The sequence below is a fragment of the Geospiza fortis genome, unplaced genomic scaffold (assembly GCF_000277835.1).
Source record: "Geospiza fortis unplaced genomic scaffold, GeoFor_1.0 scaffold429, whole genome shotgun sequence".
NCBI classification, from domain to species: domain Eukaryota; kingdom Metazoa; phylum Chordata; class Aves; order Passeriformes; family Thraupidae; genus Geospiza; species Geospiza fortis.
The window spans coordinates 148,292-169,289 of NW_005054411.1; the positions used below are offsets into that span (position 1 = coordinate 148,292).

The 20,998-nt window shown below is 37.5% G+C and overlaps 1 protein-coding gene across 1 annotated transcript in view; it reads right to left on the minus strand.

The window, feature by feature from the left end:
* Window positions 1-1,358: 1,358 nt before the first annotated feature.
* Window positions 1,359-20,998, minus strand: part of CNTN1 (contactin 1) — a 127,142-nt gene continuing 107,502 nt past the window's right edge. Inside the window, exons 21-24 of the mRNA XM_005426349.3 lie at window positions 19,237-19,423; window positions 17,677-17,789; window positions 16,401-16,557; window positions 1,359-3,916 (exon numbers count right to left, since the gene is read on the minus strand). Of these exons, the coding sequence (XP_005426406.3) occupies window positions 3,837-3,916; window positions 16,401-16,557; window positions 17,677-17,789; window positions 19,237-19,423 (537 nt within the window). The 3' untranslated portion in view covers window positions 1,359-3,836. The remainder of the gene's footprint in view (window positions 3,917-16,400; window positions 16,558-17,676; window positions 17,790-19,236; window positions 19,424-20,998) is intronic.

Below are 20,998 nucleotides of genomic sequence, written 5' to 3' on the forward strand. Positions count from 1 at the left end.
TAGCTGCACCATGACAGCCATGAGAAGGGGACGATGCCCAATCAGTATCTTTGTATTCTCTGTTTGGATTTGTCTTTTTGCCAGCAGATGATACTACAAACTGTCATGTCTGCTGTCTGCTTTGAGAGAAAGAAATTATGTCATACCTTTTTGTGAATCAGACAGTTGGTGGCTGTGACAACACAGTAAAAGACCAAAGCATCAGGTATTAAAGACACGATTAGATTATTTAAATATAGACTAGAAGAATCCAATCATCAGTGCTCACCAGGGGTTGCCTGTTGAAGTTACCACCTAAATCATAAGCTTTTAAAGGGTTTTGGAGAATAAAACCTGGTGTAACTTCCAGTGTCGTTCTTTAATCAAAAGAATGAATGAGAGTTAAGGCCAACAAAAGTGGAGGAGGTATTTTTCAAGTGTCTTTTCATGATGTACTTTAGACTTGGTTAATTGGCATGGAGGTAAAAGACAAACTCCTGGCAAGAAAAGAAAAGACAGTGCCACTTTGAGATGTGAACACCATTTCTTATTTTCCATTGATGAGGACTTTTGTGCATTCTCTCCTTTCTCTGTTTTTGGAAACAAAAAGAATTTTTAAATGGCAAAGCAAAAGGAATTAGTGGTAGAAAAGTTAAAAACACAAGCAGATAATCTCTGGAAGAAATGGAGAAGGGTGCAGAAGGAGTTGGGAAGGGACAGCTGGGACAGCTGACCCGAAAATGACCAAAGGGAAATCCCAGACCATAGGCCACCACCCTCAGCATAGAGAGCTGGGGGAAGATGAAGGGAGTGGGGAACATTCAGAGTGATGGCATTTGTCTTCCCAGTCACCAATACCCATGCTGTATCCCTGATTTCCTGGGATCCCTGCTCATAGAAAGTGGTGAATGAATCCTTTGTTTTGCTTTGCATCTGTGCATGGCTTTTGCTTTTCCTATTAAACTCTCTTTATCTCAATCCATGAGCTTTCTCACTTTTCTGATTTTTTCTCCACTCATGATCAGACAGCCAGTGAACAGCTGTGTGGGGCATAGTTGCTGGCTGGGGTAAAATCATGACATATATCTACAGGAATAGAAAATGTTACCTGAAAAAATACTCTCCTTAGTTATCTCTTGTTTCCAAAAATGCTGAAAAGGTCTCAGGATGCTCTCTCTTACTGATTTTAGGAAAGTCTTTCTATTTGTATCACCTATAATCAAAGCAAATAATGCAGAAAAGCTCTTAAACTCCAGCAACAGTCACAGGGAGGCAGAGCAGGGATACACAGGACTTCATTCTATCCATACCTTTACTATCACAAATGACCATATTGCTGTTATGAAATTAGAAAGCTCCAATTCAAAAGACAGTTATAATACTTTGAGTAACATTAATACATTTATTTGTCATTACTTTTCATTCATAAAAAGGACAAAGCACAGTCCTGTTCTACTCATTTGAAAAGAAAAGATAAAAAGTAACTAAAAAACCAGTTCAATATTCATCAGTATCAAATAATAGCAATATCAATTTTCCTGAAATATAAGGAAACAACAAATATGTCTATCTATATAAACTTTAATTAAGAACCTTGCATTTTAAAGCAGATGATACATTAGTTAGTTTTTCTTGACAACAATTTGAAGCTGAAGGTCCCAGTCAAATTTACACAATTATGTGAAACAGAAAATTCTCCAACTATCTGATCAGTATGTGACACCTACCTCATCCATGTTGCTGATTTAAAAAAAGAGAAGTGGCTTTCCTTCCCGGGTCATTTCCATGCAAAATGAAACAGTTTTGCATCTTACATCATGTATTAGAAAAGTAAAAGGCAATCATGCATTTGGCAAAAGATGTACTTGTGGTTGTATATTATATAAAAATGAGTCATACTGCAAAAGAACAAAACCAAATGAAGCACAATAAAACACATTTTTTTGTACAGAAGGCTTACAGCATATAAGTCTCTTATGTATGAAGACAGCTCATTTCTCTTTCAAATAATTACACAATTTATGAAACTCAGTAGTGTTTGACACTTTGACATTCCTCTATAGGGGAGTATCACTTTTGCCTATTTAAAAAATTTTCTTCTTGTAACAAATAGTTAAAATTAAACTAAAACCATATTATTGATATTTATTAATGAAGACTCTACACTTTTACATGTAAATATATAGTACAAAATTATACAAATAAAAGAAAAAGGTGTAAATTATTAATAGACCTACTCTTGCTTCATGTAAATATTATTACGGACCTCTACAGTATCAGTTCTAAAAAGATAAAATCTATTTCTAAGTAGCTAGCAAGGTTGTGCTAATAAAATATGATTCAAAGCTTGTAATTCTTGAAGCATCAGACATTGCACTATTACTTGAGCCAGCTGATTCAACACCACTGTGTTTCTTCATCATTCATACTCAAACTAATTCCCAGCATACCATGGAAAATGAAAGGAATGTGCATTTCTTTAACAACTTAAAAAACCCCAAACAAACCAACAAAGAAACCCAGCACTGAAACACTCTAGACACAGTCAGAACAAAAACATTCTCTATCTCTAATAGATTCCCATTTTGAGAAGGCCATAGTAAACATGTAGCTTTGACTAACAGTTGGGATCTGACTTTCACGTACTAACACACAGTTGGATCATCCAGTACTTGTCAAATAGAGAAATGGTCTCAGAACTTTAAAACTCTTATTTACAACACTATGAACATTAGAATAATATCAAGTTCTTGAAAAAGCATATAGTTCCCCCAAATGTACGCCTTCAATACAGGAAGGTAACACCTGGTGTCTGCAGCATAAAAATGTAAATATAATAATTTTTTTACTGTGCTACTGTGCTTTTGCCATTTATTGTATATCTTTTTCTTTTTTTATATTTTAAATATTTTCACTTTAAAAAATAACATATGTTTCCTACCATTTCATGGTCCACTTGGCTGTTCTTAGCATGGACTTCACCTCCAAACTCCTAAGTGTTATATTGCTACCTTAATAATAACAATAGGAATAAGACTAAATCAAAACCAATACATTACGCTGCTTCCCTGAAAGCTGACATTTGACTCCCAAAACCAGCAACAATTACCATAACAGAATTTTTCAACAGAATTCTTTTAAGAAAATAATATAATAAATCTCAGGTCGGTGATGCACAGGTAAATTCCCTTAAGCTGAGCGTGCTATCCATGCTTGGGTGAACATATTTAAAACAAAAAATCCTTATCACTGACTTTTATTTCAATTCCTTCAAATTCTATCCAATAACCTCAAGAAATATAGCTCTAAATAATTAAATGTTTTTGTTTTGACTGTCTCTCTAAAACCAGTAATCCCAATAAATGATGACGGGGCTATTCAAAAATATGCAGTACACAAAACATATAGGATAGTACAGACAGACGTAGTACTCTTACATTTATCACATACAATCAACATTTCAATCTCTATTATATTTCACAATTTGTTATTCAAGTTAAAGCACCTACGTATGGTGATTTTACTTTCACTGTACAGCCTATGTTATTGGGTTTTAACACTGTAACTTGCCCCATTGGACCGAATCATGCAACTGTCACAGATCAGCATAAGTGTTTTATAAGGCATATTGGAACAAGTTAAAAATTCTTAGCCGTTCAAAAGTTGATTTACTTCATGAAGGAGTTCCTGGATGCCTCAGTCCTCTTAAAGTTCATAGGAAATTGGTAGGGTAATTCTTTTTAAAGTGTAATTTATTTGGCTTAGGATGGTGACACAGGAATCAAAAAGAATCATGGTCCTCATCATCAAAGGGAATCCTTTGTGTAATGTGGAGGACAAGGTGAATCCAGCTACATTCAGAATCCCGAGCAGGCAAGGACACCCAGGGCAGGCACCACTAGGACCAGGAGCAGAGTTGGCACTCCAACAGCGGCACCTGTGCATCGAACAGAAAACAACACAGTATTGGTCTGACTCGGTCTTACTCCAGCACTACCTTGCAGTGGGGGAACAATCCTGAATTCCACAGAGTATGGAGGCTGGAAACCAGCTGGCATATCTCAGCACAGCCCCTACCTGGATGAATAATCTGAAATGGACAAAAAGACTTGTTACAGTAGGGCAGAGGACTCGCTCCTTTGTTCTGCAAGAGCTGCATGTTTATGCAGCATGTTTATACAAGAAACAAGGCCATTCAGGACACATCAGTGTATTTTGATTTGGCCAGTCTGACAAGCCAGGAGGTTATTATACCAGGAGGCAAAAGGTCAAAATAAATATTTAAGCATGTGAAAACAAAATTAATGGAGTCTTTGAAATGTGACAAAGCAAAGAGACACCTTTGGAAATGTTAATGCTCATATGAACAGCAATAATCTGAGAGATGTCAAAGAGCCTGGTCCGTTTGTTTACCTGCCAGACTACAAAGTCCAGATGGCTGACTTCTAGCACTGTGGCATTTATGTCTGTTAAAGTGACAAGAGTATTTCTTAAACAAATATTTTAAGACATAAATATTTATCTATGGCTTACAAACTTTACATGACTTGCTCTGGCAAACAAAAATAAGAATTGCTATTGTTCAGAGGTTTGTGCTGCGACGGTCCAGCTCCCTGTTAAGAAGCATCCATATGAGAAAACAACCCAGTCAAACTGTGCCTGGCTGTCAGTCTTGGAGATGGGCCAAAGGAGCCTGAGAACTGGCTATTCTTTCACCCCAGAGAGGGTTTGTCTATATCAGGATGGTAGATGGGCAGTGCAGGACCCAGCTTACTGCTGCTGAACACTCAGCACAGAAGTAGTTGCAGCCTGTGCTGAAGGTCCTGAGGCACTGCTGGAACAGGCCCACTGGACAGCTCTCCCAAAAATGTTAAATGAAGAAAAACCATACTGAGAAGGTAATGCACAAACTGAGCAGCAGAGATTTCAGCAGGCCTAAAAACAAGCACAGCATGACAAACTGTGAAAGTACAGGGGTATATTTATCTTATTTTTTAGTGATTTATGAGGCACATTAATATTTTGTTTTTATTCTTAAATATCAAAGTAGAGGTTCTTAATGGATGAATGAAGCCATAGGGGGAAAAGTCCAGGTTTTGCGTTTAAGAATATCCACAGAAAATATAATCCGCTTTTGTCAGACCAGGATAACGCAGTTGGAAAGACACAAATAAATATTTTGAATGCTTCTAAAGGAGAAAAACAAGACAAAAAGTTTACTGAGTAAAGTTGAATGATGTGCAAGTATGAGGAAACATCTGTTTGCATGTAGCTGTTCTACAGAGAAAAAGGAATAATAAATCTTCCTCTGAGATGTGCTTACTGGCTCCAGAATAGTTAGCAATTCACCTCATTATAGTGGTTCCTTACAAGGTTTAGGCACTGTTGCAGAGATATATTTACCAGTTTTCTTAAATAAAGCAAGTCCTATCCTTGGACAGCACATTAACAGAACATTAGCAGGATAAACGCACATTAAGCAGATGATCTTTTTCTTTCCTGTTAGATTACTGATCTACCTGTAAGGATCCATAGTTTACTGGAAACACTATTTGTCATTGCATGACATCCAGGACACTCCTGTAGCTCATGAATAAAAGTTAAGAAAAGTTTTGCCTAAGAATAGACTACAAGAATTAAAAAAATAAAATTCTGCGCAGTAATGCAATTGTGATCTTGTCAGTTTTAGCAACCTTTAAAAGCTAGAGAAATGCCAGATAAAGACTTAATGGATGTGTACAAATAAACATGTGCATGTAAATTAAAAGAGAAGGATTATTAAACTCCCTCTGAAGTCTGGCCAGGTATGAGCTAGATATATGTAGTCCCTAAATATTCTTTCTCTCCTCAATGTTATAATGTGTGATCTCTCCTCTCAATCAGCATTTTATGGATCCTGTGTGCAAGCAACTGCAAACTAAAGCTATCATAATCAGTGTCAAAACCAAATCAGCATCACACAACCCAGCTACCACTCAAATGCACCATGTGTGAACTTACTATCAAGAATATTCATTTCTTTTAAATAAACAAAACACATGCCCTTAAATTTGGCTGGCTCTTTTTTTGTTTGGGTTTTGGTTTTTTGGGGGTTTTTGTGTGTATGTGGGTTTTTTTTGTTGTTGTTGTTTTTGGGGGTTTTTTTGTCTTTTTGTTTGGTTGGTCTTGTTTGGTTTTTGGTTTGGTTTGGGTTTTTTGTTGTTGCTCTTTTTTTTTTTTCCCCAACAGTCCCAAGCAAAAATAGTGAAATCTTGCACAGGCTTTACTACTGTCTGGTATATAATTCCTTCAGCTGATAATTTTTAAGTTTAGGTCTAAACTATCTAGAGAAACATGTAGCCAGAATGTAGTTTAACATCAAATAAAATCTGTATGGGATGCATGCAGTTAACCTAACTTTTTTTTCTGATTCCTGTTCTCAGAAGCCTTTCTCACACAAGTGGTTGTTCATCTGTCTGAGTAATTGAGAAGAACTGCTGGATGGCTTTTCTTCAGCTAGATCTTTATGTATCACAGGAGCTTCTTGTAAAGTTCCACTAATCCACAGCTTTCTATTATTATTTTAAATTCTCTGTTGCCATCTCAATCGCATAACATCCACGATGAAACTTTCACATTTCTGAAAGGAGATCCTAAATTTTACTGACATCTTGAACAGTATGTAACAGTCTTCCAAATATACTCAAAAGAAATAAAATCAATGCCTAAATGAAACATGCATTAAAACAGTTCCAACTTTGATGTATTTCGTAAGCCTTTGTGACAATTTGTTACATCATTATTTTCTTTCAATGTTACTTATCTTTATATATGATATTTTTGGCCCTTTCAACATCAATGTCTTTTCATTGTGAAAAAAAAGGACCTTTGAGATCTCTTCCAGACCTCAGCAAGCTGCAACCTCCCTCTGAGTGGGGCCTCTCAGAGCCAGCAAACTCTCAAGTTTGCTATGCTCAGGGGACTGCTGATGAATGCCAAGGACACAACCTGGGCTGATAATCCCCCTCCTTGAGGCTCAACCCTTTGCCTGTGAAGATGCAAATACATTTAACACGAGCTCTTCCCTGAACACACTGGGAATTATTCACACACTCCTTTAGGTCCGTGTGTGTGAGTGTGAATATGCCACAGCAAATGCACTGGGAATGTTGCTCTCAGATTCTCAAGTATGTTGGATTCATAAGTCAGGCCCATAAGAGAGTTATTGATGTGTTTACAGTAAATTCTGTGTGTATGTGGGGTTTTTTTGTTGTTGTTGTTTTTGGGGGTTTTTGTGTGTATGTGGGTTTTTTTTGTTGTTGTTGTTTTTGGGGGTTTTTTTGTCTTTTTGTTTGGTTGGTCTTGTTTGGTTTTTGGTTTGGTTTGGGTTTTTTGTTGTTGCTCTTTTTTTTTTTTCCCCAACAGTCCCAAGCAAAAATAGTGAAATCTTGCACAGGCTTTACTACTGTCTGGTATATAATTCCTTCAGCTGATAATTTTTAAGTTTAGGTCTAAACTATCTAGAGAAACATGTAGCCAGAATGTAGTTTAACATCAAATAAAATCTGTATGGGATGCATGCAGTTAACCTAACTTTTTTTTCTGATTCCTGTTCTCAGAAGCCTTTCTCACACAAGTGGTTGTTCATCTGTCTGAGTAATTGAGAAGAACTGCTGGATGGCTTTTCTTCAGCTAGATCTTTATGTATCACAGGAGCTTCTTGTAAAGTTCCACTAATCCACAGCTTTCTATTATTATTTTAAATTCTCTGTTGCCATCTCAATCGCATAACATCCACGATGAAACTTTCACATTTCTGAAAGGAGATCCTAAATTTTACTGACATCTTGAACAGTATGTAACAGTCTTCCAAATATACTCAAAAGAAATAAAATCAATGCCTAAATGAAACATGCATTAAAACAGTTCCAACTTTGATGTATTTCGTAAGCCTTTGTGACAATTTGTTACATCATTATTTTCTTTCAATGTTACTTATCTTTATATATGATATTTTTGGCCCTTTCAACATCAATGTCTTTTCATTGTGAAAAAAAAGGACCTTTGAGATCTCTTCCAGACCTCAGCAAGCTGCAACCTCCCTCTGAGTGGGGCCTCTCAGAGCCAGCAAACTCTCAAGTTTGCTATGCTCAGGGGACTGCTGATGAATGCCAAGGACACAACCTGGGCTGATAATCCCCCTCCTTGAGGCTCAACCCTTTGCCTGTGAAGATGCAAATACATTTAACACGAGCTCTTCCCTGAACACACTGGGAATTATTCACACACTCCTTTAGGTCCATGTGTGTGAGTGTGAATATGCCACAGCAAATGCACTGGGAATGTTGCTCTCAGATTCTCAAGTATGTTGGATTCATAAGTCAGGCCCATAAGAGAGTTATTGATGTGTTTACAGTAAATTCTACAGAACCTTTTCTTAAATTATTCAAATTAGGCTATTGATTAAGTGCTGTTAAGTTTAAGTGCTGCTAAAATGTCTAGGCCTAAACTGTTGGTCAAGCTGAAGGCAAAGTTTGGTAAAGGGGGTCCCTTTGAAACATTTTGACACAATTGGAGAATCTCCCTTATTCCTTTTTATCTTTACCCTTCCCCATCCATACCTTTTTCCATTCCTTGCCTCCATGTAGATAATTTTAGGTTGATTTTAGTTTTAGACTGATTTTAGATTTTATTCTGATTTTTTCTCTGTGTGTTTTGTCCATCTAGTAAGTAAAAGAGTGAACCATATCAACAAACTTTGTTGTACTTTCATTTTTACATTAAATCTGCTTTTGCTGATACCTTTGCTGATGATTCTTCAAACAACCTAAAAACTCACTCATGACAATCTGTCTTTGTGACTATTTTGCAAAACAGATTTCTTTTTTTCTGAAAGAATGATCAAACTTCTGCTCATTTTCCTGTAAACAATACTCTCCTTTTGGTCCAGGATCCAAGGACCTATATTCCATTAGGGCTACCTGGTTTCAAGCTCTCCTTTTTACTACAAGAAGGATAATTGCAAAGCCTTCTTGTATTCTGTTTCTCCTTGAGCCTAAGTTTGTCACTTCTGTGTGTAAAAAATAGATCATCTGAAAAAACTGAAGGGATTTTTGCCTGTTCCAGTCATTAATTTCTATATCAACTATTAGGCTTCATTTGCATCTGTTTTCTCAGTGTTTTCATATTTACTCAGGTAGAACAGGAAAACAGAAACGGGGTGAAATATAATTTCTTCAAACTGCATGAAAGAAAGAGATGGGTTTGTTGTTCTTTCAACTGGATATTGAAAAGAAATTGCTCTTGTCCAGCTGGAAATACTGTCTCCATGAAAGACGACAGCAAAAGAAATAGGTCATATCAGCTGACATGATTTAAATTCTGTTATCCCTATTCACGGAAAATGGAAAATAACAGAACTAATTATAATATACTTATCTTGCATCACTGGCATCATTACTAAATCAAGCATCCAACTTTTCCCTTGTCTAGGAAACCTTTGTGCATGAGGAAATTTTCCTCTTGACTGTGCCATAAACCTTCGAAGAAAGGCACTATGGAGTGAATCACAACTCTGTGATTTACTGTTTTTGCAGCAGAGTAGATGTATGGGATGGAAACAAAGCTGTCTGTCCATCTGCCCATGCTTTGGACTGTGCTAAGGTTTGCTGTGCATCGGGGGAACAGCTTCAACTATCCTAAGAAAAATGTATTTGAATTGCTGCTGATGGTCTGGGTGGTTTCTTCATCCCATGTCTGTCCTCTCCTACTTGAAAATTCTGTCAAGGAAACATTTTGTTTTTTTCTGGCAATAGCATCTGGAACCTAGGCATTGTCAGCAGCTGGAGCTTCTATTTCATTGATTCTAGCCCTGCCACAGACCTGGGCTGCCAAGATGAAAAGATGACCTGGACTCCAAAAAAAATCAGAAAATTTTTAGTCGTTGGGTTATTACTTGGCTGTCAACAAACATAGTTATTTCTCAAATATCTCTTCCCCCTCACATATACTAATATCCATTACAGATTCTTTTGCATGGAGAGTAAAGTAGCAGACCACTGGTAAAATTTTTTTATAAAATATACTCTTAAAGTTGCGCACACAACAAATAATAGCATGAGGAGATTCTTCTGTGACCTAGGCAGAGGATCTTCTTTGGCCAGCTGGCATGTCTAGGGATTTCTACTCGCCCTTGTTCAAGAAAATAGGGGTTTGTGAATTTTTCTTACAAATAAATTCAGCCCAACTATATACCAGCAGTGTCACTCTTTTTGACTTGCAAATAGTCCACATTTAGAAAGCCACAGGGTGCAATGGGTAAACAGCAGAAACTCTTCAGGTGCAAAATGGTGGCACAGCCTCCCTCCCTCTGCTCCCTGAGTACTGCAGCACCACAAGGAACAGTCAGTGGGAACATGCAGCACCCAGGGCTGGAGAGGAACACAAAAAATATGCAGACAATGAAAATAATGGGCTGAGAAGCAACAAAGAAAATAAATTAGTCCAACAGGACAGGTCAGCTTCAATTTGACCTTGCTCTTCAGCAAGGCAGAAAAAAATCTTAAATTGGGCATTAAAGTCACTGCAGAAAGGAAGAAAGGAAACAGGGATTATCACAGGATAATGCAGACTAAGAAAACATAACTAGATATCAAAATACTTCCACTATTTGTCCAAACTTTGAGTTAGAATAGAAGAAAAAGACAAAAATTTGAAATTAATGAGAATATGGCTGTTCAAGACAACACTTGTTCTATCACTGAGTATGTTGCAATGCATGGAATTGTCACCTTATTCAATCAGACTAAAGCTTGGAAGGAGGCAATACGGATAAATTAGAATTGTGATGAAATGAAATGTGATGATGAAGAAAAATCAAGAAAAACAGCAGAGAACAAAGTATGTTGATTTAAGCATATGTATGTACCAGGTTAGAGGGCATCCTGAGTATTTTCTACTTAATTTTTCAGTAATGAGATAACAGCAAATGCATTTTGAAAGTTACTCTTCTTTTAGAGGAGAGCTCTTTAAGAAATGTGCTTTTAGTTCAGTAGAAGCTTTTTGCTGTATTCTTGTACCAGATGCATAAGAAGTTCCAAGGCAAGGAACAAAGGACTGTCCTGCCCCAACTAGATAGTCTGTTTTCTTCAGTATTACGATTTTTACCTGTGTTCTCCTCCTCTTATTACTACAACGATCTTTGCAAGAGATGGGCATTTTAAAATCAAAATCAAAAGATTGTGATTATACCACATGAGAAGTGAATGATCACCCGACTTTCTTGATACTAATGTGTGCAAGAAACATTTGTCCCCTTTTAAATAGTAATTGAAAAAAATTAAAAGATAAATAATTAAAAGGATTGTGTAAATTAACACAGGAAAAATTTATGGATTTTCCTTTGAAAGAGCTGTACTTCAAAGTAAATGCTATTTCAGGATCCTAAAACATGCCTCTGGCAAATGGAATTCATATGTGTATATATATATGTGTGTGTGCACTGAACACAGAGAAACTGTAATTTTGTTCTCTTGCTATAAGCATATACAATACCTAAATTATTCTTTCTCCATGCCACTATTAAAACTGAGACATTAACCTGATTTCACATGGGAAGCTGAAGGTGTATGGTACTTCCCTTTCTTCCCCAATATTTATCCAAATAAGAATAGTAACCCTCCCCTCTTTCCCACCCTGGATGAATATTTAAAACTTGAGAGCTTCATTCTATTTTTCCTTACTCTGGCATAAAGCAACTGCACTGGAGACAGTGCAGTTGCACAAGTGAAGTGAAAAAAGAGCTAAGCACCATATGGTTTTAGTTCTTACTGACTGCAAGATTGTTTTGATTACACTAATATTAGAAATATGACAAAACACTGCAGTCCAAAAATCATGCAAGAGACAAAGAAATTTCTCAGGCATTATTTCAAAGGAAACAGATAAGTCTATTATTAACTCTTGAAAAAGACTCCATTGGTTAAACAAGTCATTCCAACTTTCATCTGGTTGTGGTAACTCAAAAATGAATTTTAAATTGTGTAACTCATTAATTTACTATAATGGGCTTAAAAAATAAAGCTCCTTGCTCTACAACTGGCATTGGCCAATAAAATACAAAAGATCATGGCTGTATTTTACACTGATTATAGCTGTATGCTGGAATGCACATATATAGAGATTTATTATATAAGAACTTTTATTTCAAAATGTTCACTAAAAAGGAAGGCATGTGAGACAGCTTTAGATACTTTTTGGTAAACTTCATTTGTATCACTCTCAACTAAAATAGTGTAACCTGTTGGAAGCTGACTGGTTACATGAGAGTAAAGTGGCCGCAGGATATTTGCCTCCCCCTTCTGCCGGTAACTGGGTTTTCAGTGAGATGGAAGAGGACAAGGAAAACAAAAAGGAGGTTTTTCCCTTGAACAAGGAATTGAGATAGAAATAAAATCTACTTCTAGTTTCTTTTCCATTTGAATTTCAAATGTAATTATGTTAGTTAAAACTTGCTACAATTTTAGTTCCTATGTTAGGACCTCAGGGGCAGTTAGTGCTCTTGAACCTGAAATATAGGATAAAAGATGTGTGCTGGTGTCCTGTCTGGCCTCCACCTGTGTCATGGGATGACTTTATGATGCTGAATTACATTCCCATTCATCTGTTTAGCCCAGAAAAAAGTTTTGTGCCTTTAAAAATAGATCTGAGAGACAAGAAAAAGCAGTGGAATTTTTTCAGGGCTATATTCAAAAACCAAAGAGGCAAGAGCTGCAGGTCTCTCTCGGCACACGTTGTCTGCAGCATGGACAGGGAGTGGGAGAGAGCTCTCCTTTGCTTTTAGTTAGTTTTTAGCTAGCTGAGGCAGAGAAGTTCCCCAGACTGTGGCTTTTTCTTTTCCTGGAACTGTTCAAACCTGCTCTGGACCAAAAACCCAGAAAAAACACTGTGAGCTCCCACTTGTGGCCCACTGGGGGCCCAGGATGCACTCCAGCACCAGAGGGACTGAGAGACACTCAGTGAGCCAAGAAACACCCACAGAGCACTCTCTCTGAACTACAGAAGGACTTTCTGAATTTGCCCTCCCTTCAAAACAGCAAAAGGTTTTATTGTTTAGTATGATTCATTTTTTATGCTTATAAATACTTTGCTTGTTAAATAAACAGGTTTTTCCACTTTTTTTGAAGGAAGTTTATCGCCTGAACAGTTGGAGGGAAGGACTGCTGAATTTTGCCCTTTAAGGAATCATCCCTTTGGAAGTTCCCTTCCAAATTTGTCCCAAACCAAGACAACCTGCCTATCCAGAAGGCCTCAGGTTCCCTGTATTTCATGTCATGCCTGTCAGAATTGTGTCCCAGGATGTAGCGTTTGAGATGCCCCAGGATGTCCCTGGTAAACTGGGGCATCTCAAATGCTACAGGCTTTGTTTAACACTCTGAATTACACCCTAGATGACAACTGATTATAATGGGAGCTTAGACACTTCACTCAGCCATATTCTGTAGATTACTTTGGATTCGATACCCAGTGAACAGCAGGGAAACACCCACTTGGATGACACACTGGTGCTGTAGACACTCCTTGTTTAAGATCCTGCCATTCCTGGTCAGCATATAGGCTATTTGGAACCTCTGCCCTAGCTGCTTAATTCTCCCCATTCACTTCTGCACGAAATTAGGTAGGTTTGCAAACACTGGAATCAGATGCCTGAAGGTCACGTAAGGCAATACTCCTCTCTGAGTTTGGCAAGATGCCTTATATTTTGCTTTAGCTACTGTTTACATCTCCGTGTAAATATGTAACTTCCATTTTGGTCAGTCAAGCACCAAAACATGCATTCCTATCAAACTACATCTTCTCTTCTTTGCAATTCTCTGAGAAAAACTGTAACTAAAAAAAAAATAACTACTCTGTTAGTCTTTTGGGATAATTATTCTAAAGCCTAATGCATTACTGGAAGATTTCCTTAAGAATTAAAATTAGCAGACATAATTTGCCATGTGTAGGCATTGAAACTATGCTTTGTTCTGCTTTTTGGAAAAGCAGCCTAGAAATAACCCAAAATTCTTTCCTGATTGGCTGTATAGTATGTGTTCCAAAGAGTCTACCTTGCCTTTTGTCTCTTTTTCAAACTTTCCTAAATTGATTTCAGGGAATGCTGTCTCTGTCTAGGACACCAGAGGCACAGTCCCTGTCTGTCTAGCTGGTGTATAGTGGAATTTATGGATGAGAACTTGTCTGCAGTGGGGAAGACAGTTCAATGCAAAACTCTGCAAACCAGCATCCAGCATTAGCAAGGTGCTAACTCTCCCAGTGGTGCTAATTCTGTACGGGCCTACTTGGGACAGGTCATACTCTTGGCAAGACTGATCAGCTTGGGCTTGACATTGCACTGACACGATGCTTTTGGTCTGGGAAGTAATCCGCCAGCTGCGACCTAAGGGCCTTTGCAGCACACCAATGGCAGGTTGTAACACATGTTTGACACAAAGATATTTAGGACATGTCCTGAAGACAGCAGTTCCCTAAACATTTTTGCAGCTTATAAAATACATTAAAAGTGATGTCCCATGTATGATAATACAACAGTATATTTCAGATTTTTTTAAGTGGTTGACTTACTATCCTAAAATAGTCTCATAGAACATGGTACACACATTAACATGTATGCTAAATGGATTAAGAATTCAATCACCAGCAGATTTCAAACCACAATTATTGAAGAATGGGCACTGAATTTCTAGTGCAACTCCACACTGAACAGCTGTAGACTGAATGCAATCCATATATTTATATCAAAAGCAGCAGAAGTAAGCACCTATGGAACCAAAATGGAAAATAGAGAGTACACTGTAGAAAATACAGAGTACACTGTAGTGGTACTCTGCAAAAGATGAGATACTGTATCCTGGAAAGTAAGGATTCCAGGAAGGATTTAGAGATGGTATTGGACGAACAAGATGAACACAATTTCATAGCCCCATGAAAGGTAATAAATGGCTAATGAAAGCCTTTCATGAATAATGCTGGAAGTAGTTAAGTGTGGGGAGGCAAGAATATCTCTGCAGACAGCTGAGTTGAGTGCATATACAGTATCTACAGTCTTAAATGAAGTATCAGAAGGTGAAGAGGTGAAGAAAAGAGTTGATGAAATTATTTAAGATCTGATGATTGTAATTGAGGAGGAATTCAAGGCACACAGTGTTTTAAACATTTGATTAGTCACTTGGCTAGTATAAATACATTTCTTAATGGGAACAATGTATTAGACACAAAAAGACTATTTAATCTAACAGCTACAAAAGGAAACAATGCTCAGACACCAAAGCCAGAAAAACATAGATAAAAAAAATTAGGCAAAAAATGTCAACTGTGAAGGTGTTCATAAGAACAAAATACACACAAAATAAAAACTTAATACAAACAAAAATGGTGATACTCATGAGCTCACACCAGATTATATAAACTGTATATATTATTGAAAACCTGCAGACGAGAGGTCCACTTCTTCAGGCATAGGCAGCTTCCCTCACAGTATAGATAATACAGCACAAGCATTGCTCTTTTTAAAAAGCCACAATAATGATTGCATTGCTTCTGTGACAAGAATATTGTTGACATTTAATCCTTTCTATTCCCTGGGTTAGTTTTTTAAATTAAAAATACAAGAATACAAGTAAGTGATGGAATTATAACCTTGCAAAGACACTATCCAATTCCTTGATGTCTATTCATATGTTCTCTTTCATACCAAACAGTGCCAAGGAACAACTTAAGATAAATAACCAACAGGAAGGAGATGTGCAGACCATGTCTGAACTTGTATTTATAATCAACACTGAGCCCATGTTGAAATATCCTAAGCCACAGTCCCTTCTCTTCTTTATCAATCATCTGGACCACTCTGAATTAGAGCACCTGGAGTTTCTCACTGCTTATTTATCATTTTTGCACCACAGATCCCTTCTTCACTGAGAAGTGGAACTTCCCCAGCAAGTGGTCTGTGGATCACTGTGGACCACTCCTTTTCTCTATTATTTTCCTTTTAGCAGCAGCTGTCAAAGGAATGATAGAGGCAAAAGGTGCTATCCCTGTGGGGTTACTGCAAGCTGACACCTAGATCCTGGGGTCTGCATCATGTAGTTAGGCTTGTGGAACATTACTAGAAGTGGCAGCCTAACCAGGGGCACCAGTAAAAGCACTCTGGTACTCGGAAGATTGGCAGTGCTTCCAGGATTGAGCTGGACTGCTACAGGAGTGTCCTGTGTGTGTGGTATGAGTCCTCAAAAATGTTTTAAGATATACTCTTATTCTCAGTGCAGTCACTCCTGAAGGGCTGCCTTTCCAATTTTGGGTGTGCCCATTTCAATAGCATGCAAGAGGAAAACAGTCAGTCCAAAATTTCCAAGGAGTGTGCCAAAGAAAAAGGGAAGTTATCTGCTCACCTGAAATTTTTATTTGGGCTACTTCTCCATCTCCTCCTTCACTGTGCGCTCGCACCTCAACAACATATTCACCATCACTGGGGACGGGGACCTCTATTGTGTGCTTTCCAGTGGAAAACAACTTGCCTTCATGCTGTCCATCTGGCCTATAAAGTACCTAGGAAAGTAATGGAAAATACAGTTATTGAAATCTTACATTTCCATGAAGATACATTTCTGTATGTAAAGTGTGTCAGTGAAAAGCATTGGGTTTTTATTTATACGAAACACTATATACACAGACAAACACATACACATATATATAAACTTAGGGGCTAATACAACTTTTTCCATATTTACACAAGGTGAATTTAGACAGGATGTCTTCTCATTTTCTGTTACAAAATTATGCCACCTTTTGAAAAATAAGTTTAGCACTTACACTTAAAATAAGTAATTAAGTGATGGAGAATATCAAGGCAGGTGGCAGAGACCATCAAATAAAAATATGAGAACTCAGCTGGGTTTTCTGACATAAAATTTATAAATGAGACAATTAGCAATTTTATTATTAACTCTCAATGATGCTAAACTACTGCAAATGGGATGATACTTGTCTTGTGAGTCTTTTAGAAAGATCCCATTTCTTTCTGAAATAATCTCTGTGAAACGTGATTAGCAATTCCCAGGAAGGAGTGCAACTCCTCAATCAAATTTGCAAATGAAGAGTATGATACTAATTTTCTTACTGCCAAGCAAGTAGCAACATTAAACAGGAATTAATAGCTGAAGTTTTCTATATGCCCTATAGTCAGTATATACACTTGCTGTGGTTACAGAGTATCTACTGATGGTAGAGGTCCCTTCCCTGTGTCTACCTTCCCAGACTTTATGTTTCAGGAACTGTAACCCCCATGGAGATGGGAAAGGAAAACTGGAACAATGCATACTGATAAAAGGAAAAACTATAAAGTGTATAACTTTTCTATGCATTATTTTAAACCAACAGACAACAAATATGATCATGTGGGAAATGAGCTTGTTGCAGTCACTGCTATGAACTTTCCCATTATATGATTTACCACCCAAATGAATTTCAGTCCCCTAATTTTTTCTCACCATATTAACATAGGCTTTGCCCTAGGCCTACTGGATGGTTGCGACTGCTGAGCACGATACCTTCCTCTTCAGCATTCAAGTGTGTGCAAGTCTGATTACATACAAAGATTCAACACTGTCTATAAAATGCACTACACAAAGCATACATAAAGATAAAAAATATTTTCAGATATCATACTTTGTATCCTTCGACGGCAGACTCATTTGACATTGCCTTCACGTGATCCCAGGTGATGATGTACCTTGAACCAGATCTTACAGAACTGATAATCCTTGGGCGTTGGCTTGGAGCTGAAAAGCAACATATGTATAATGTCCACATAAATGAGATTTCATAAATGTTCAATGATGTTTTTATTAAGACATGTAAAAATGTAAAAATGTGAAAATGGAAATTAGGCTGCGATATATATAAGCAAGGGTTAGTCTCCTTCCTGGAATGAACTGCTACAGCTCCAGCCAGGCAATTTTGGATGGCTTTGTGCAGTGGCTGCGTTATGGGTCTGCCTTTCCGTGTTGCCAGAATGGAAGTGGCCAACATTACCCCACACTGCTGCTGACCACCAGTGTTCGCTGGCATGCAACTGTCTTCAGAATCTCCCAGAAATGTGGCATAACTCATGTTTATTCATTGAGATCAAATATTCAATCAACTATTTACAGCCATTTCTACATCATTTAACTCAGATCAGCAGAAATAACACCACTGCAGAAACCATTAATTATAACTTACACAGTAAGCTTATAAAATGGACACTTATTAATAAACCCTGCAGGTGCAAGTTGAACAATACACTATTTACTGACAGAGATCCTCAAATTAGTTGTATGCATTTTTAGCCCAGATAATTGCATTTTAAATACACAAGATGTTTTTCTTACATTGTTCAGTCAATGCTAGTGCTAAGTATCCTCATTGAGTCAGGGGCAATATTCAAAAACCTGTTATGGTATGTCAATTCTAGGGTGAGATTCAGATCACCCAGTTCTCAAGGCTGATTGAATCTGCTGCTCTGCTGCTGATGAAAATGGCAACTGGTCACATTTTAATCATCATTGACAAAACAGAAAGGCAGTGTATAGGTGCCTAAGTAATAGCTGTTCATCATTTAGAATATTGTGTCCTGCTTTGGGATTCCCAATATTGAAAGACACTGGTAATCTGGAGCAAGTACAACAGAGCAATACCAACCTGGTGGGGATCTGGAACACTTGATTTGTGAAAGAAGGGTGAAAGAGCTGCATTTGCTCACCCTGGAGGTGAGACAGTTTTGGAGGGGACCTAAGAGTTCCTTGTCCTGGCAGGGGATTTATCAAGAAGGATCCAGGCTCTTGGATAGCATGGCAGGAGGATGAGTAACAAAAACACACAATATTGATTAAGAGTCTCAGACTAGATGGTCAGAATAAGTCAGGGACTGGAATAGGTTTCTCAGAGAGATTGTGCAGTCTCTATACCTTTAGGTTTTCAAGATCCAGCTGGAAAAAACCCTGAGCAACCTGATCTGGAGCTTTCAGGTCACCCTCCTTTGAGCCTATAATCTTAGCCTCTTTACTGCCTTTTGTAAGATATCCCATTATATATTGCAACAAAAGAGAGGAAGGAGAATTTTAGCAGAAATTTTCAGACTAAGCAGCAATGCCACATGAGGAGAGAACATCTGGTATATGAATGAGAAGCTATGTTTGAAAACATGATGGACATGATTATACTTGACCTAATGCTCCATTTACTTACGTGCTTTCCTCGTAACAACATCAATGGTGCTGCTGGGAGGTCCATAGCCTGCACTGTTGAAGGCAGACACATCCACGTGGTAGCGAGTGTTAGGCTTCAGGTTTTCCAGTTTGGTTGAATACTCTTGATTGCTCACCTGTACCCGCTGTGCAGCTGCTTCTTTATCATGAGCAGCCCAGTAACGAATCTGTAAGCAGGCCAATTGGAGGAGTAAATTTAACATATTTAATCATAACGAAATTTTATAAAAACTGACATATTTCTATATTATATCTTCAGATATAAGCCAGCTAAAAGAAATCTAACAGCAATAGCGTAGAATTCTTTCTACAGGCTGTGATTTTAACCAAGTTGCGCATAGGTATAAAGAAACAGAAATACATGTAGAATTTATTATGTAAACTTTTCTCACAGTGGTTTAACTTGTTCCCAGCTAAGTCACTAGAAGCCTGGGAGCTGGATAATGCCTTCAAAGAACAAGACTTTTTCTTCTCGCTCTTTTGTTTTTTGCATTCTACTCTGAACTTTAGTATTATTTTCTTACACTAGTAGAGACTAAACTCTGAGAATGTTTTTGGTGTGTTTTGTTTTGAATGTCTTACAAATTTAGGCCTTTTGTACTTCTGTCTACGGAAAGCAAAGCATTCAGTCATGTTAGCTGCATTGTAGGTCTGGATAGGTGTACCTAACCATTTTCTAGAGGTTTTCAGCTAAACTTGATTAGGTTTCATAGCACCATATAACATTTGTCAAAGTAGATGTAGAAGTACATGAAAATACTTATCCCATGCAAAAAATATGACTGTAAGCTTGTAACACCTTAAAAACCAAAGCCAATTAAGAGTACACAGAAATTCCACTAGCGTTCTTTTTTTTTTTTTCCCCAAGAACTTGTTCCATCCTACTTTAATTCATTATGCATTACAAAGCACCAGGTGAAAACAGTGTAATTCCTATGGAGTGATGTCATTCCATACAGTCCCTCACATACACAGGGTCCTATTCTGCATGGCCTTGTGAGATGCAAATGAGAGTGAAACACTGTCAGTCTCTGGGTTTTGTCTGGTTTATAACCATTTGCATAAGACTAAATTACTGCACAAACCTGAAAGAGCAGAAAGCCGTGCCCATTGCATTTTGGTTCTGAGTGTTTTCACCCTCAGCATTTCTGCTCAGCTTCTGCCTGACTTCATAATGAATTTTGTGTATGTTACATGAGGGCGTTTAAAATTTTTTAGGAAGAAGTTAATACTGTTGGTAAATTCAGGCTCTAGGAAAAATCTTACTTTGTAAGACATTATTGGTATCCTGTCATCTGGTCTTTTAAATAGCAACTGCTTTAAGCTTTTCTTCTGACATTAGTTGTCCATGGAAACTTCATTTAAGGATTAGGCTAGAAGAACTGATGGTCTGTCAAAGTGTTAGTATCACAAATTATATTCTTTACAAGTTGTGGGTACAGCCCTTGTTTGGTGAGGCTTTATTTTCTCCCTTTTACATTTAAATGACAATATTTAATAAAAATATTGCTTCCTTTTATCTTAGAACACATGCTGTGGTTGAATAAGGAGAGATGCAGGGGACTTAGCAGCGGATTTCTCTTTACCTGCTTCAAATGTCTTTGTACATGAGAACAGTATCACTACCCAAAAATTACTGTGAACAAAATAGTTCTTGGAGCTTGCCTCTTGTCAATGTTTTTTGCCACAGTCCTTCCCACCAGTGTTACAGGTTACTCACTCTGATTATTACAAATGTGACA